Genomic DNA, 16709 nt, shown 5'->3' on the forward strand with positions numbered 1-16709 from the left:
TCATCGCACGGGGCTAGATTTACTAACATTTCACGCAACACAGCACCCAAAGTTGCTGTGCTGCGGTGCGTGAAACGGAACATTGCTTAATCTACTATGATATGGTGTTGTTTTCCTCTCCCATCTGCACTGTCACTCTTGGGCCTTCTTTGTGCCGTGCACTCACCCTTACACCATAGTGCAAGAGTGTGTGCATGATGTTTAGCATATGTTTTGTACTGAAAGGGTATCCTTCCAGTACAAAATACTATGCTTTGACAGAGTTTAAAAGTTTCCCAAATTGGATATGTATTGTACAGTACAGGATACATGCAATGTTGGAAATGCTAGGAGGAAATAAAACATTTAGGGCCTTATTACAACTTTGGAGGAGGTGTTAATCCGTCCCAAAAGTGACGGTAAAGTGACGGATATACCATCAGCCGTATTACGAGTTCCATAGGATATAATGGACTCGTAATACGGCTGGTGGTATATCCATCACTTTACCATCAATTTTGGGACGGATTAACACCTCCTCCAAACTTGTAATAAGGCCCTTATTCTTTTTAAAGTCTACATCAGATGTGATTTTTTTTTTGGTGCAAAGCGCTGTCTATCCTTTTTAGTAGCTAGGGCTTTGCATCCAAAACCATGAGTGGTTGCATTGGAACGCCCATTTACCACCCATGGTATGCCTCCTTGTGGCAAAGCAGCACAAAGCAGTGAATAGTAGTACTTTCTGTTAATTCAGGGCTACTTTCTAGCGGGAAATACGTTTTGTCCACTTTTACACTTTGCACCAGTTCGTGTGACTATTGTGATTCAAACCGGTGCAAAGTTTAGTAAATCTGCATCCAAGTGTTGGTAACTGCTCGACAGTGAAACATTGCACAACAAAGCAAACAACATGTAATTTCAGAACACACAAGAGAGGATACAAACTATATGAGAACAGATTATATAATACTACAACATGCTAAATCGCATCCTTTGCTTATTAGATAATATACAGGCCCATTAAAATTGCTTCACCCAAACGGGTTTTCATAAAATCCTTCCTTGATATGGGAATGTACTCTCGAACTAAAGAAGGGTTCAATCATTGTTGGTTTGTGCCTCACAATTTGTGAGACGATATTGTGAGTGAGACCAGAGTATTGTGCCTAGACACAGCAATAAATAAGAGTAATTCGTTTACAGAATATAAACAAGTCTATTTATTTTATAGGAATAGCTAATAAAACCTCATCTCCAAGACAGGGAGAAGATATCAATTTTCCTTTTTCTCACAACCCGATTTTGCAACTTGTGCGGTTTACATGAACTGAGAGAAAAGTACTTCTGTTTCCACTCACTGTTTATTTTTTATAATGACACATTTGAAAAAATAACTTAATGCAAAATATACAAATATATAAAATATTAGAAATAAAACATTATTCCAATTTATAAAATCATGTCTATACATATATAAATACTGATTGTCCTAGCTTGAAGTACCCCAAGTTCCAAAGAAGTTGATTAGATGGAAAGCAAAATGTTTGCTCGCAAGTGGCCATTAGAATTAAAAGGAGGAAGTGGTGTTCTTTAATAGCGCGCAACTAGTGCACCAGTTATGGTGCAATCTTGAACATATATGCATACAGAGTCCAATGTAAACATTTCTTATTTGTATATGTTTTTGTTAAAAAACCAGTGCATTACAGATTCGAGCAGAAATAGTGTTTACCTCCAACTAATGATTCTATAGAAAAAAATAGGGTTGTACACACTTTCGTTCAAATGGATTTCAATGAGTAAGTAAGCATGCTAGCCAAGGAAGTCTGGAATGAACCAATAATTCTGGCAACAACCTATGAATGATGGCAACAGCCAATAACGATTGGCAACAGCTGATGAATGTTGGCAAAACCGCTTTCAGTGTTATATTTGAATATTCTAAAACTGTTGCGTAGTTCTGTGAAGCATACATTTCCTGGTGAATTTCCACTTAACCAGCTACAAATAGTAGATCCAGTAGTGGCATGTATTAGAATATGTATATCAGGTGGTGCAAAAAAGCAGGAAAAGGCCTCTGGTTCAATGAAGTTAACATCTGAATCCAGCTAAAACCGTTAGACATAAATATCCAGTACCAAGTTGCAACATGAGTAGCCTCCACAGCAGTTGGGTAGATTTACAAAAATCTATGTGACAACTACATCAAGAAAAAGACAATTGTAACTGGTCAGAAGGACTTTCTACCATGCAACCGAGTGTGGCTATATGTTTATAATTGTAATATGTTGCAATATCGTTAACAAAAATATCTTCTGAAATAAATATTATCTCCTACTTATATTTCACAAAAAATAACAAAACATTGTCCCTTTGTATGCAGATTGTCAATCATTAACCCTACAGGGGCAATACTTTGGTAGCGATATTTTAGTACACAATATTTCTATTAGACAATATTTTGGTTACAATATTCTGGTGCAGTACTGTTTTTCATAGAGAGTGAGGGTGGGCCTCACCTTGCTATAAACATACACCACATTCCTAAGGGCAGGGAGCAACATAAGCAGACAGAATGGCAAATACCAAAAGAAAACTATTCCATCCACCATCCTCCTCCCAGCCGCAACGGGACTACTATCAACATGCAGTATTGACTCTACACGAGTGGCATGTTCACTGACCAGTTGAATTGAAATAGCATTGGGTGGAGGTTTCAGGAATCGTTTAGCAGCTTTACGCTCGTTGAACTGATACATTGAATTTGTGTAAGGATAGGAGAGAGGGTAGGGTAATTTATGGCTATTTTTGTGCTATTCCTAATACTGCATCCTGGGTCTGGCTGGGAAGCTGCTTTAGCTAAACTATTAGCATAGACATCTGATGATAGTTAGGAAACTTGCACTGCAAACATTTTACCCTCCATGAAAGTTCATTTGTAGAAGCACACCCAATATAAAAAATAAACCATCGATCTCTGTCAAGTGTAGCAAGATTGTCCTTAAATGTGTAGCGTCTAATTACGTTTTCCTAGTACTCTGTTTCCGTCTTAAGGTAAATCATGGATCTATAATGCCCCAATTTCACATGGAGTAGTGTATTGGCCACATTGGCACCTATCTAAAGCATTGACATTCGGCAGCTGGGGTGACTCGCCAGTTTTGTCTTGCCAGTGACACCCCAAATCCCCACTGAACGCAATAAATTTTCAGGTTGCCACAAGCTGAGGTAGCCTGGAATGTTCCAGATTGTAACCCCTTCCTAATCAAAACGTAAGAACGGCGGAAAAAGAGCATTTGTACCATAGGAACCCGCCACGAAACTATACAAAAACGTTGGTTTAACACGAATCAAATATTATAATATTTTGGTCAGACACAGAAATCGTTTTTAGTGTTTTGAAAAGCTATCTCGATGTGGCGACCACAGGCCTCCAACCATCGACCCGTGCTGTCGAGAAAAGCACGCAGTGTTTTCCTACCAGAGACATTGTTTCACAGAAACAGAGGGGGTGGGCTCGCTTTCGGGGGCCCTCGCTTTCAGGCAAAGGCTGCTAACTCCAGGTGACATTCACGAGAAGAAAACGGCATCGTTCTTGTTCCACAAGTACCTACACTAAGTGCTGCGAGTCACGGTAGAGGCCGCAGGAAGTTACGGCAGCAGCAACAACGTACAATTGTCCTCAAGCTTCGTTCAGGGGCATGTGCTCCTTTTTGGCCGCTTCTTGTTTAGACTTCTTGCACTTGTACAGCGTAACGGAAAGGACAACGGCGATGATGATAATTAGGACCACGGCGGAAACCACAGCGATGAGCACAACGTACTCTGAAAGAGAGAAATAAAAATAGGACTGGTTAGAGCATGAAAAGCATACGTTCTGCCTTCTCTTTAGTCGCATTCGGAGGATATAGAGGCCCTAATGCTGAGGTGGCACGCCTTTTTGCAACACTGAGTAACTAACTTAAGAGATTGCTTAAGAGTCTAACTACATTGTTTCACTCCAGGAGTGGTCTGTGACGTGCTTAGTTGTGTAAACGTAAATTTTATCAGGAAATCTCCTTCAGCTCTCAGAAAGCATGTTTGTTCCTGTGGAAAAAGGAGTGGCAAATGTGGAACCGCTCCCTGCAGAAAGTGCACTTTAACGTTTCGTTGTCCTCTCTATTAGCGCTCCATCAAGGGACATCAGTGAGAGAAGGCAAATGTCTGTTCGTTCCCATATTGATGCTTTTTTACATACATTATTTCATTTTTACTTTCAAGAAATCTACTCTTTTTGTGGACAAGTACGTTGTTGATTACTTTGCGAGTTAGCGCGATGAGCTGTAGACTGCACACGGTGCACTGGTAATCACTTTAAGACAGAGATGTAATAACGATAGGTTCTGAGATTTGTGTCAAAATTGTTATGTCTCCTCAAGCCGTTTTCCTTGCTTGCACCTGCAGTACAGCTGGGTTTAGCAGAACTGCTAGGCTCTTTGCTGTGCTTCAGTGTAGGGTCTAAACTTCTTAAAGTGAAACAACCAACAAATGCTGCAATCTTATCTCTTGAGGCCTAACACTATTTAGCACTGACTGGGATGCAGAAGGAGGCAGGGTATCTATACGGTGTTGAGAGTGATCCTTCTGCAACAGCAATTTATGTAGTTAGGCTATTGTATACTTGCGAACACCTAATGAATCCTAAACTTTCTTCACCTTGTTGGCGGGAGTTATTGGCAGTCAGGAATGGCCCATTATTTCAATGAGCCACACTTAATTCTACGAGAGCCAAAGTTGTTAGTGGTTCTTCTAATTTGTCTTTAGCTAGAAGAAGCCTCAATCTAGCAGTTATTTTCACTAAGCTAGCTAGTAACCCAAGTGCACTGAGGCACTCTTTCTTCCAAAAAGAGCACATCATTCATAGCGCGCGTCACACAATATGACCTTCCTTTTGTTCTAAATACCACTGAAGATACAGAACTACATGCCTTTACGTCAATACAATCCACCAAGAACACCACCTAAATATATATGTCAAAATACCACCCACCGCCAAATAAAAATGAACATTTTAAAGTATATCAGTCAATCATCTTACAAAATAGGAATAGGCCTCCACTTTAATGATATCCAGACCATGCACGAACAGAATACACTTTTTTTATCTGAAACATATGTACCTAAGTAGATTGTCACTGCTAATCATACCCCTCCGGGTTACATGTTAATATTTTCGCACATACCATCTAGAACGCTTCCTTGTTGACTGGTGCACTGAGTTGGGCTTTCTGGACTCTCGCGGTTTTCTCTGCGGGAGGGGACAGTCGCCTGGACGAAGAAGCAGTAGCTCTCTCCTTTGTCCACACTGATCTCGATTTCGCTGGTGGTTGTTGTGGCCTGTTTCTGTAAAGAGGACATTCTTTTTAGAGGTGTGTCCATGCTTAGTTGCCTTGAAGTAACTTGCTCATGTTCAGACTCGACAAGGATATCTGCAAGAGCAACGCCTTACCTTGCCTGTACTCGAAGCTCTCCAGTAGTAGAGGGTGTACCGCAACTCAGTTTGTAAAACGTCCCGGACACTTCGAAAGCCCCCACTCAGCGATCGGTAAGGAGACATTGGTTCTTCAATCTCCACCTTGAGCTTGGTTTTCTCATCATTGAGCACATAACTTTTAATCCCTGGTTGTCCAATTTTTGCTGAAGCAGAAATAAATCAAAGGTTAGAATTAGTGAAGGTCCTGTAATAAACCCAGCATGTGCCAAAGCATGATATGTATCTGAACAAAAAACAAATGCTAAACCAAAAATATATTTTTTCATAGATGCAAAGAATGTGTGGATGAAAACTGACTGTTCTAGTGTCACAAATGATGGGATAGGGGGGATTTGTATAATCAGCAATTAGCAAAATAACGACATTGTTTGAGTTGAATGTTGGCTTCAGCATTCTTTTTATTTAACAGAATCTTTGGCAGAACAAGTATTCGAAAAGGTAACTCAACCTGTGTCTCACAGTCAAACAAGTGCAGTCTTTCACTTAGGACCCTTATCTCCCCGGTATTGACAAAGAATAAACAACATGATCTAGAATGGACAGTTCCACCATGTGGTGGACTATGGTAAGTATGTGCAGGTGTTAACAAATATGTGCTGAGTACTGGCAAACAACGGCACAAATTAAGCAATGTAAAAAACAAAATCATAAGAGCTCTCTCATTCCAAAAAAAGAAATCAGAAGTTCAATTCCTTCATAAGCACCTCAACGGGAAGAGAAAGGAACCCTTCAACCTACAGGAAGAATCTCACTCCCACACTGCATGAACCCCAGCACCACTGAGAGATTGATAATCACTAAACAAATCTAGGACAGAGGGACACAAATGACTTTACAACCACATAAATACACTGTGAAAGTAATAGTAATTACTCTGCTTGGAAGGTGTAAATGATGGCGAGAGAGTGTAGAGAGGCTCTTCTGGGACCTCTTCATTTCCAGGAAGTGAAGAAATAACGCGGGCCCGATATGTGTCATTTACGTCCAGCAGTTGGTCTGTCACATCACACTCAGTGTTCTCCGTGTAAATGCACTTCTTTTTCCAGTCAGATTTTTGTCTAAAAAAAAAAAAACAATGAAAACAATGGGCTAAGGTCACGATTAGACATTCATCTGCAACAACTATGTTCATCTACGATCGAACAGTACCAAAGAAAACTGAATCAAAGTTCATAAACTACACAGTCTTCCTGGCATCACACACCCTGTGCATGGGGAAACTGTGCACTTGCCTGCCAAATCAACTTCTAAACGGGCCAAATTGCAAAATCTTTTCATTGGTGCAAAAAACACAAGGCGAATCATTTTTTTCCCATTTTTGCTGTTGCAGTGAATTAGGAAAACCGCATCCACAACAGGAAGAACACAGCACAAGCTGATTTCACATTAGTCACATGCACAGTATTTTTGTACTGTATTTTACACATTAAGTGCAGAAAACAAATGTTTCTGTTTGTTCGATCAGAAAAATGGGGCTATTTTTTAGTCAAAATCAGTTTGTTCAACTTCTCATTACATAAAGAGATAAAATCGTGCAAAATCAGTTTACTCTTTTTTTTTTACAAGGATTATTCGTGAAGCAAGAGCTCTATGCTACAATCCCTTTTAGTTATGGTGATCCGTAAATAATACATATGCAAAAATGTTCCTGGTCTGGGGCAAAATAAGTTTTAAGCATACCTTACTGCACAAACAGCACAAACGGTGTAAACTGATTAGCCCTCTTTTTATACTAGTGCAGTCTTGTGACAGAGTGCTGGGGCTGTAACCAAGCTATGAGTGGTAAGGTATGACATCTCTGGAACGTTTGTGTTAAAAGTACACATTTATAAAACAGAATGACCTGTATGTTCACATACTCTGTAAACAATACCCATTCATGTTGCACCATAAATGTTCTTGTACTCCTTTGAAAATTGGAAGTGATTTTTATTTAAAACGTTTATAGTTTTTCTTTTGTTGTTGTTCTTCACTTATACGGTCAACGAACAATAATTGAAATAAATAAAATTACAAATCCTTCAACGTCAGGGTGGTAATCACCAGATAAGCAAAGCCAACACAATACAAATGACTTGTGTTATTTACATTGTCGGCTGTGAAGCAAGGAGGCACTTAAGGCTCGACTATAATTGGGCCACAAAAAGAGGGTGCAAATTGTATAACTACTAATTTATGATTGGGTGGACTTTGCAAATCACTTCCAGATTATAATTGCGACACTTTAGGAATGAGGAATAACATGCTGATAGCACATGTTATTCCCATTCCAAGGCACCCACACAGGTCATGTGCCTTATTTGCTCTGGCCATTTGCAGATGAAACAGAACAGCAAACATAAGCCATTTCTGCACAGATTGTAGTTATAGGGCTCCCGCTTTTATTGTATTTAAAATTTGCACTTTTCGCTCTGTATTTATCGATATGTATATATTTCTCATTTTGACAGTATTTAGCCATGCTTATTCTCTGTCAAGGGAAAAATACAGTTATACCAGTTTATTTGCACATTTATTTAACTGATACATTTGCAGTCATACTTGGATGCTTGTGGGTTTTTAATGATGTAAGTGGCCATGTGTTTAATGAAGAGATACATTAATATGAAAATATGAATACTACAGTAGAGACACGTGCACTTGCAGTTCTATAAGCTTCAGTAGAAAAACATGCCTCATTTCTTAACTTCGAAAGTTTGTCAATCTGCCCTGACAAGCATAACTAATAGCGTTGAGTCCCTCAATAGAACACCCAATGTCCCTTTTTTAAGTATTTAAAAACAAATGCTGAGAATCAAGAGTGTTTTCGATTGTTTTTATCTCTTAAAACTAGTACATATAGAAAGCCTCGAGCCTCAATGTAATCTTGTTTTTAGAGCTAACGGGGGTTGGGGCCAAAAATTAGATTACTGACCCCATCTTGACTGGGGTCCAAGTCTAGCACAGGCTTCCGCCACTAGACGAATTATGAGATTCTGTGCAAATAATGTTTTCTCTCTGTCCCCTTATCTGTCAAGGACACTCATGCGCCGCTGTAAGTAGAAATGTTAATTTAACATCTTTCCCTTGTGTTTGTGTTCATTTGCGCAATAACACAACACAATTACTAAACTGCTGACATCCTCAAGGAATTAAAAGTATGTTTTTGAATGAATAATTAATAAAAACTGGTGCAAAAGTCTCTGAGGCCTAGGCCTCTGATCAGCCATGCTTATTTAGAAGCGTGCACTTGGAATGATTAAACCGGGAGTAATATATTCCATGAAAACAACAACAAAAATGCATGGCATCCTGGGGGCGCAATTCCCAAGTGTCCGTGGGATAAGCTTGGCGTCCTTCCACCAAAATCATAGGAGGGTGGCCTGACAGTGTCAAGTGGCCCCAGTGATATGAACGGACGTCACGTCACAGCACTTGTAATCTTCGATGACGTAGCATTGTACAGTTATAGACAACCGGTGGCGGATTTTAACAACTTTATCACCCGTCAAGCTTGATAATACCTCTAGTAAAAACTGAAGACGTGCTTTCCTATCAAAGAAAAAAAAACAGTTGGTAAATCGGGGAGTTGCGGGCGGGTACTCAGGGGTAGAAGTCGCTACTATCCCTACATTACGCATCTGTCCCGAGACCACATTGTTTGATTATGCAGCGAAAAGTACTCCATTTTAACAGTCGGACTCCTTTATGCTTTTATACCAGAGCACATGCAGCTAATGGGCTGCTCCGCCTGCAGGCAACTGGTTTAACCGGTGCTTGGGGTGAGCTGTTCTTGCAGGTCTGTGCGGGGACTGCTCTTGTGAAACAGCCTCGCCGGGATTTGGGGAGAGGCGACTTCCTGGAGGCCCCACACACCCTTCTCTATAAAAGGGCCAGGCTAGTGAAGTGTTACACACAAAGGTACGTCCCACTCACCCGCACTAACATGCATAGTCACGCATAATTGGAGCTTTTCGGACATAAGGCGCTGCACTTAACTAACCAAAAAAATCTAGCATGATCGGCTGCTACTGGTGCTGCCAGGCGACTCTACGTTGCCATCCAGGCCTGGGACTCACTTCTTGCTGTGGTCTCACTTACAAAACTAAACTTGAACTGATTTATACTTTAAGCTTTGCTTGGACCAGCCAGCCACGTGTGCGGGTGTCCTTAAAAAAAACAAAAGAATGCTGAGATCAGGCCTGACCTCTCCGGCCACGTGAACCCTACGCGCGCACCCGGCCCAGCTAAACGGCTGCTTGTGTTTTCTGCTGGGAAGCACCTGAGGCCGTTCATGCCGCCATCACAGAGTCAGGCGACAGCATCTCTTTCACGTGACTTTCCATGGCTTCTGGCCTCCTTCCTCTCTAGACAAAAAAACTCCAGACAACATCGTCACTGACGCCGCTGCCCCCCTATGATGTATTCACACCTAAGAAGCCGGGAGGCCCCGTGCACATACCCCTTGCAGGCTGCCGGATTTGCTAAATGGCTAGAAGTTAAACCTCGCGCTCTCTCTCTGTCGTCAGCAGCAAAAGTGAGCCCTGCAGCCCCTGGAACAGCTGCCATCCTGGGACCGCAATAATGGAGAAGTCTCTAAAAAATAAACAAGTCCCAAAGAGCAGCACTGCGCATCTGTTTGGATGTATATTCTTCACCCATTGGACAAATAATTTTTGGCCACTTCTTTAACCTTCAGGAATGTTAGCATGTTTTGGATCTGAACTGAGGAACAGAATATTGGTGAAAGCTATTGTCAAAATCGTTCTCAGATTACACCGCGGTCTTGGGTTAGAAGAAAGGCTGGTTACAAAAAGAAGTTATGAAAAACCGAAACTTGCAAGAAAAAAAGTTATTGAGAGTTGTCTTTTACTTGTTATCAAGGATCACGGCACTCAAATGTCATTCATAAATGCCCTGGAAGTATGTATATGTAACACATAAGCAAAGTGAAACCTTAGAAGCTATGAAGAGCAGCAGCACCTGCAACTCATTCTCCTGCATTTCAACAATTCTCAGATATGATCTTCTGAGAGCACTGGCTGCCTCCGAGTGAACTGTTGATAAAACAAAACTACTGAATGCAAGAACAGTTTTTGGGGGCTGCTTGAAAAATATCTCAGAGGAACCAATTAAAAAAAGTTCTGTAAACCATACCTAATGTTTTCTGTTGAAACAGCAGTCTAAATTCCACCCATGTACACTTTCCTGCCTTTTCATGACGTACGGAAGAATACAAGTCCCCACTGATGTTCCAACTAGCTTCATCAAAGGGGAGTAGAGTGTGCGTTTCCCTAAGGGTGGGGGGTCTTCAAGCTACATTTTTAAAGGAAGTGCTAGTCTGCCCAAAAAAGCATGTTTTTTCTATAAAGGGCTCTTTTCTTTCTTAGGTTAGTCTACGCCACCTACATACAAATCCACCCATGCAGTGCCTTTTTCGTCCGCCAAACTCAAAATCTGGCCCTAAGTTTCTTTGTTCCCCATCACAGAGTAACAATAAATACATAAGCAGGCATTATAGACTCTGTATTTTATCTCTGTACTTCTCCATACATGCTTTAGTCAGACAAGTGTGCCTGTATACCATGCATGGGGCTTATTGTGAAGAAAGTTGCTGCCATGACTTTTCCGCTAAGAAGGTGGTTTGTCCTATAACATGCTTTGGCTTTTTCCTAAAGATATTGCCTTAACTTGCTTGAAAAAGCTATTGTATTGCAACACTTATATAGTGCTTACTGCCCCTATGTGGGGCACTGAAGTGCTTGCCTATATGGACAGCAAACTACGAAGAGTACTGAGTGTGGTTGGAGGGGTGTTGTTTTTGATCCTATGTGGGAAGTGTTTCCATGTTGTGCGTGACGACCGCTGAGGAGTGGTTATTGTGTTATGGGATCTAGCACTTAGCAGTGTGTTGGCTGAAGAGAGGTCATTTGATGGTTTTCAGTAAGCTGGCAGCTTTGCTCCATGGCTCTCTTTGTTGTATTTCTTATGATCATAGTCCACTTAGCTGGTTACTTCACTGGATTGTCCAAAATGAGCTATTTGATTAAAAGGTTATGGTCCTGAGCAGGTATCCAAGAAAGAATTCTGCATCCTTCAGATAATGATTACATTTGTAGGCCGATAAAAAGAAGAACAGGTTTGCACTATATGTTAGCTTCCCCAGTCTCAGTAGTTCTTTCATCAGGTAGGACCCTAAAATCTCTTTTTTTTGTATGCCTGGCAGCCACTGTAATGAGCCACGAGTGACAGATTGTGCACAAGGCACACAAATGCATCCTTACCCTGAGATCTCCACAGTGTACACAAAGTTGGTCGGTTTTGGCTGCCACTCCAGTATTGTCTTGAAGTTCAAAGATGACCAGGTGATGTTCACAGCAGTGGGAAAGGCCTGAGCATCTGCTGAAAAGGACAGAAAAGTCAAACATTGTTCTGCAAGCGTTTTAAATTTACAGAATATAATATAAGCATGTGTTTAAAAATCAACACATTCACAGAATAAGATCACAAACATGCTCTTCTACAACAATATACCCAAGCCCTTGGGGCAAATACATTATTTTTGCACCTTTAGGCAACTTTAAGGACAATGTAATCCCCCATTTCTTGGTTAGGGGACTTGTGGAGATGGGAGAGTTCTTGCCTTATCCCAAAAGTGGCCCTGGTTAGCTGTCAGAATAAGAGTGCCAAGGAACCAAGCAGCTACCCTGGTCACACAAACACACCTTATACCAGCATTTTCTAGCAAGGCTGCTGATAGATTGCTTTCATACCTAAAGGTTTCAGGGCACTATTATACCATACTGTCTCAAGGGTGGCAAAAGCGAGCATGTTGGCTCCAAATAAAATACTGAAATAATGTTCTCAGAGGGCCCTTGAGAAATACAGCTGCTGTCTTTTGGGTGTATGTATGAACTGAACACGAAAACCACAAAATGCAAAATGTAAACATAATGTTCAGATTTTAACAAAAAAAGTGTTTGCAGTTCAAGTGCAAAGCCACACCATGTACTTTGCAATAGTTAAAGATTCGCCTCGCAGCACTGCAATAAATTGCCATTAAAAGGTGTGCCAATTTAGCTTGATTAATTAGTGTAAACCATTTAGTTCACGAGCCAAAACAGTGACATAATAATGCTATAACACATGCCCAATGTTGGATAACGTCTGTTTATTTTAGAAACAAAGGTGCATATTTAAGAGCCTCTAGTGCCTCTTTGCGCCACATTAGTGTCATTTTTTTTACGCTAATGTGGCCTAACGAGGGCAAAATCACAGGGCCAAATTTACAAAGTGGCACAATGCACACATGGTGGCGGTAGGGGGGCGCAAGGGGCTGCAAGAAAAGTGGTGCTACATGTAATGTGATTACAATTAAATCTGGACCATAATTTGCACAACCCTGCCGCACAATTTGTCTTTTCACTACCGCACAAATTCTACTATTTCAATCGGGCTGCAAGACTGAGATTTGGAACATGCATCGCTTGAGCCACTCTGGAGCCATCTTAGGAATTCAAGGCTGCTTCTAGTAATGCAGGTCTGAACATGTGTGCAGTGCAGATATGACAAGGGGCACATTTATTACATAAGTATGCATGAACAAACTAAATACACAGGCAGTACACACATTATCACAGGTAACATAAAAGAATCCACCTTTGAAGCCAAGCCCCCTCCCAACCCCGTTGCATGGGGGTGCAATATGAAAGGCTTTGGCGAGACCCTGTAAGATACGTCTGCCAGAATGCCACCTCTGAGAAGTGCCTGGGTTCAGGGTCACAATGGGAAACGACAACGAAAAGCGGCCCTGGCAAAAATATTCAAATAAACCCCTTGTCGCATCCCTGTCTCTCCTCTCTTCTAATCCATTAATTTGCTGTCTCTCTCTTCTCATTCTTCTCCCTCGCTTCCCCTCCCCCTCTCTCCTAAAGCCCCAGCTTTGTCGGCTGCAATTAATCTGGAGTACAGGGGGGAGAATGGACAGAGGGGTGGCCTTGTGCTTAAAATGGAAATAAGTGTGTACAGTATCCTGGTTCTGTTGTAAAGCGCTCTTGTTCCAGGTTTGTGCTACAATAAAAAAAAACGGAGCCAACCGCAGCCCTGGAGTTTAGCTTCAAAAACCGGCCACCAAATGACTTTAACCCCGGAGCACCATGGGAAAGGACCGGCGGGCTAATGAGCAGTTTCTGCACTTTGTTTTCGGGTAGTTAAATAGCGACTTAGTTAGATATTGCAAAGCAATGTCTGCTGAAACACAATGAACTCTCGAGGTAGAAAGAAAAAAAATACAACTTTTGATAAAAACAAATATTTTCCCGAGCATCCGGGTACACAGGTTTCAAATTCAGGTTGTTCTTTAAAAATACACACGTTGCCTTCCACTGAAACAGGATGGAGTGTTTCAGTCAATGGCATAACAATGTGTCATGGGCCTTAAGGCAGGCAAGGAAAATTGCCCCTCTTACCCCCATTGGGTGGTAAAAATGCAGTCACAATTAGAGTGCAGGAAGCCCCACGCTTCTTGGTCCTAGTGCCGCTGTAGTTACTGCACCATTAATAACTGTGAGAGCACATTGCATAGAGTAGGCAGTCGCTGAAACTTCAGATTGCTACTGGCTGGTAATACACTGCCAGAGACTGGGAAGGGCAAGTGAAGGCCAGAATGTACACCTTTTAATGATTGATCTGGGCCCGGTAGAGGTGCGGCCCTGAAGCCCAGGGCACACAGGATATGGAGTCGGAGCTAGGAGGGGAGGGCGCAGGGCGTCCGTAGGCCTGGCAGCGATTATACAGGGGTCATAGGGCAGTGTCCTGTTTAAAGCAAACATTATAAACACAACGGCAGAGAATGTGTGCTTCGTTAAAAACGCGGAGAGGACTCAGAGAAATCCAAGGGGCCATTTAAAGCGTGAAAAACTAGTCTAAGATCAACTAAGTGTAATAGGGGTGGGATGGGCGAAAAAAATGCCTACAGACGAAGAAGCATGCTCCTTAGATGCGGTGTAACCGAGCATGGGGTGGGGTGACTCTTGCAGATGGGGTCCCTCTATACTGCAAGACTTCTCAGTCTAAAAAAGGTGGTCATCACAGAAAATCGTAGCCTTTGTCTTATACAGCGGCTGCACATTGCAAAGTATACAGCCATTACCTTGTCTATGTGTGCAGATATTACACCGGCATGGGTGGCAATATTACCATTGTCAGATATTACCCGTGAGTGTCAGTGTGTGTGTGTAAATTCTAATAAAACTATACAGAACAGCGAGCGCACGCGCAAATATGACCAAGTTAGACAGGCAGTCGGGTGCGTGCAAAAAATTACCACCATCGTATATAATGTTATTAGCCACGTTTGTAAGTGAAGCATGCACTAAGAACTTCCTTCCTTCTATAGCCCCTCTTTCCCCTGTTTGCTGTCCGTTTTCAAATTCGCCCCCATCCACACAGGGCTTCCAGGGTCTCTCACCTGTGACGGCGACTGAGGCAGAGAGGTGCCAGAGGGAGCAAAGAGCCAGCAGCAGGGGCCGGGGTGCTCGCATGGTGGTGCCGGGGAGGTGTTGTTTCCAAAATGCTTGAGGTCCGGCTACAATGCGTCCTCTGTGTCTCGGCGGGAGGCTGGGACAGGTGGGGTCTCTGAGATGCTGTCTGCCTCAGGCGCTCTTTGTCTGTCCTGCTCTATCTTATCTCACTCCGCATTGGCAACTGGTGTGCTTTCCGTGCTGCCCGGTGTTGCTCTGGCGCTCCTTGTATGCGCTGAGTATTTATCGATGGCCCGTGAGAGGAAAGTCCATGAGTGGGTGCCGCCGAAGAGTGAGTCACTGGTTGACTTCCCTGTCTCTGGCTGCAGTGACTATTGCTGGAGACCTAGTACGGGCGAGCACTACCGGCGGCGGCCGCTTGGGCGCACTGCTGCCCTTGCTATCACAGGCCAAAGGTCGGCTAAGTATTTCAGACCTGTCTGTGGCTCCCCTGCCCTTGACGCGACTCATCCATCGTCAGCGTTCTAAACGTGACACGCGCGCTGAAAGAAAGAAAGATAGTTCGGTCTTTTTTCAGTTGCTTCCCGAACTTTTAAACCTTTTTTTCACTAAGCTGCCGACCGCTAATGTGTGCTAACCACAGCGAAAGAAAAGCTTTTTCTTTGCATTCATTATTTCTTGCTTATTTTCTTCCCCCCCCCCCCCACGCTTGTAAAACGCGAATTAAGGGTCTGATTTAGCTATTGGTGGAGGAGTTCAAAAGAAATCTAAATCCCATAGTATACAATGCACTTGCTGGAGCATCTGTGTTTTGTTTAGTCAGAGCTTGACTCGCCAAGTAGTATATAAGGTTAATTTCTCCTGTAAAACACACATTTGTATTATTATATATGTAGATAGGTAAGTGGCCTAATGTTATGGACACAGAGCATCTTTTGTTACTTGAAGCTTATAAACTGCAGTCCTCCTAATATAATACAGTATGCTATTAGGCAACATCAAGGAGCTGCAAGGTGTGGGTTTAGAGCCATAGGCCCATATTTATACTTTTTGACGCAAAACTGCGCTAACGCAGTTTTGCGTCAAAAAAATTAGCGCCGGCTAACGCCATTCTGAAGCGCCATGCGGGCGCCATATTTATTGAATGACGTTAGCCGACGTTAGCCGGCGTTAGCCGCCGGCGCCGGCTGGTGTGCGTTAAAAAAAAACGACATACACCAGGCAGCGCCGGCGTAGGGGAAAATGGAGCTTGGGCGCCAAAAAATGGGGCAAGTCAGGCTGAGGCAAATTTTGCGCCGCAACCCGATTAGCAAAGACAGGAGTCATGCCCCCTTGCCCAATGGCCATGCCCAGGGGACTTCTGTCCCCTGGGCATGGTCATTTGGCATAGTGGCATGTAGGGGGGCACAAATCAGGCCCCCCTATGCCACCCCAAAAAAAAAAATATATATACTTACCTGAACTTACCTGAGGTTTCCAGGGATGGGTCCCTCCATCCTTGGGTGTCCTCCTGGGGTGGGCAAGGGTGACAGGGGGTGTCCCTGGGGGCATGGGAGGGCACCTCTGGGCTCCTTCCGAGCCCACAGGTCCCTTAACGCCTGCCTTTTGCAGGCGCAAAAAAACGGCGCAAAAGCGGCCGTACGTAATTTTTTTTGACCCGCCCACTCCCGGGCGTGAATTTTGCCCGGGAGTATAAATCCGACGCACATGCCTCGGAGTCAATTTTTTAGACGGGA

The 16709-nt window shown here is 42.8% G+C and overlaps 1 protein-coding gene across 2 annotated transcripts; it reads right to left on the reverse strand.

Annotated features, from left to right (window-relative positions):
* Nucleotides 1-1321: 1321 nt before the first annotated feature.
* Nucleotides 1322-15324, reverse strand: F3 (coagulation factor III, tissue factor). 2 transcript variants are annotated; one of them, XM_069231479.1, is made up of 6 exons: nucleotides 14961-15324; nucleotides 11776-11890; nucleotides 6386-6570; nucleotides 5468-5655; nucleotides 5202-5361; nucleotides 1322-3804 (listed from the first exon to the last, which is right to left on the reverse strand). In XM_069231479.1, the coding sequence occupies exons 1-6, from the start codon at nucleotides 15031-15033 to the stop codon at nucleotides 3662-3664; spliced, it is 864 nt and encodes a 287-aa protein (XP_069087580.1). In that variant the 5' UTR covers nucleotides 15034-15324; the 3' UTR covers nucleotides 1322-3661. The 2 variants fall into 2 exon arrangements, with proteins under 2 accessions (XP_069087580.1, XP_069087579.1); XM_069231478.1 differs by having other exon boundaries at nucleotides 11776-11893; nucleotides 14961-15230.
* Nucleotides 15325-16709: the final 1385 nt, after the last annotated feature.

This window comes from Pleurodeles waltl, chromosome 4_2 (assembly GCF_031143425.1).
Source record: "Pleurodeles waltl isolate 20211129_DDA chromosome 4_2, aPleWal1.hap1.20221129, whole genome shotgun sequence".
Taxonomy (NCBI): domain Eukaryota; kingdom Metazoa; phylum Chordata; class Amphibia; order Caudata; family Salamandridae; genus Pleurodeles; species Pleurodeles waltl.

What these genes read in the sequence shown, in the direction of transcription:
- F3 (XM_069231478.1), bottom strand. Translation starts at nt 15,033, where the DNA reads ATGCGAGCACCCCGGCCCCTGCTGCTGGCTCTTTGCTCCCTCTGGCAC. An exon ending in TACACTGTGGAGATCTCAGG is followed by an intron (nt 6,571 to 11,775) that starts GTAAGGATGCAT and finishes TTTTTTTTTTAG; the next exon opens with ACAAAAATCTGACTGGAAAA. An exon ending in GAGCTTCGAGTACAGGCAAG is followed by an intron (nt 5,362 to 5,467) that starts GTAAGGCGTTGC and finishes TCCTCTTTACAG; the next exon opens with AAACAGGCCACAACAACCAC.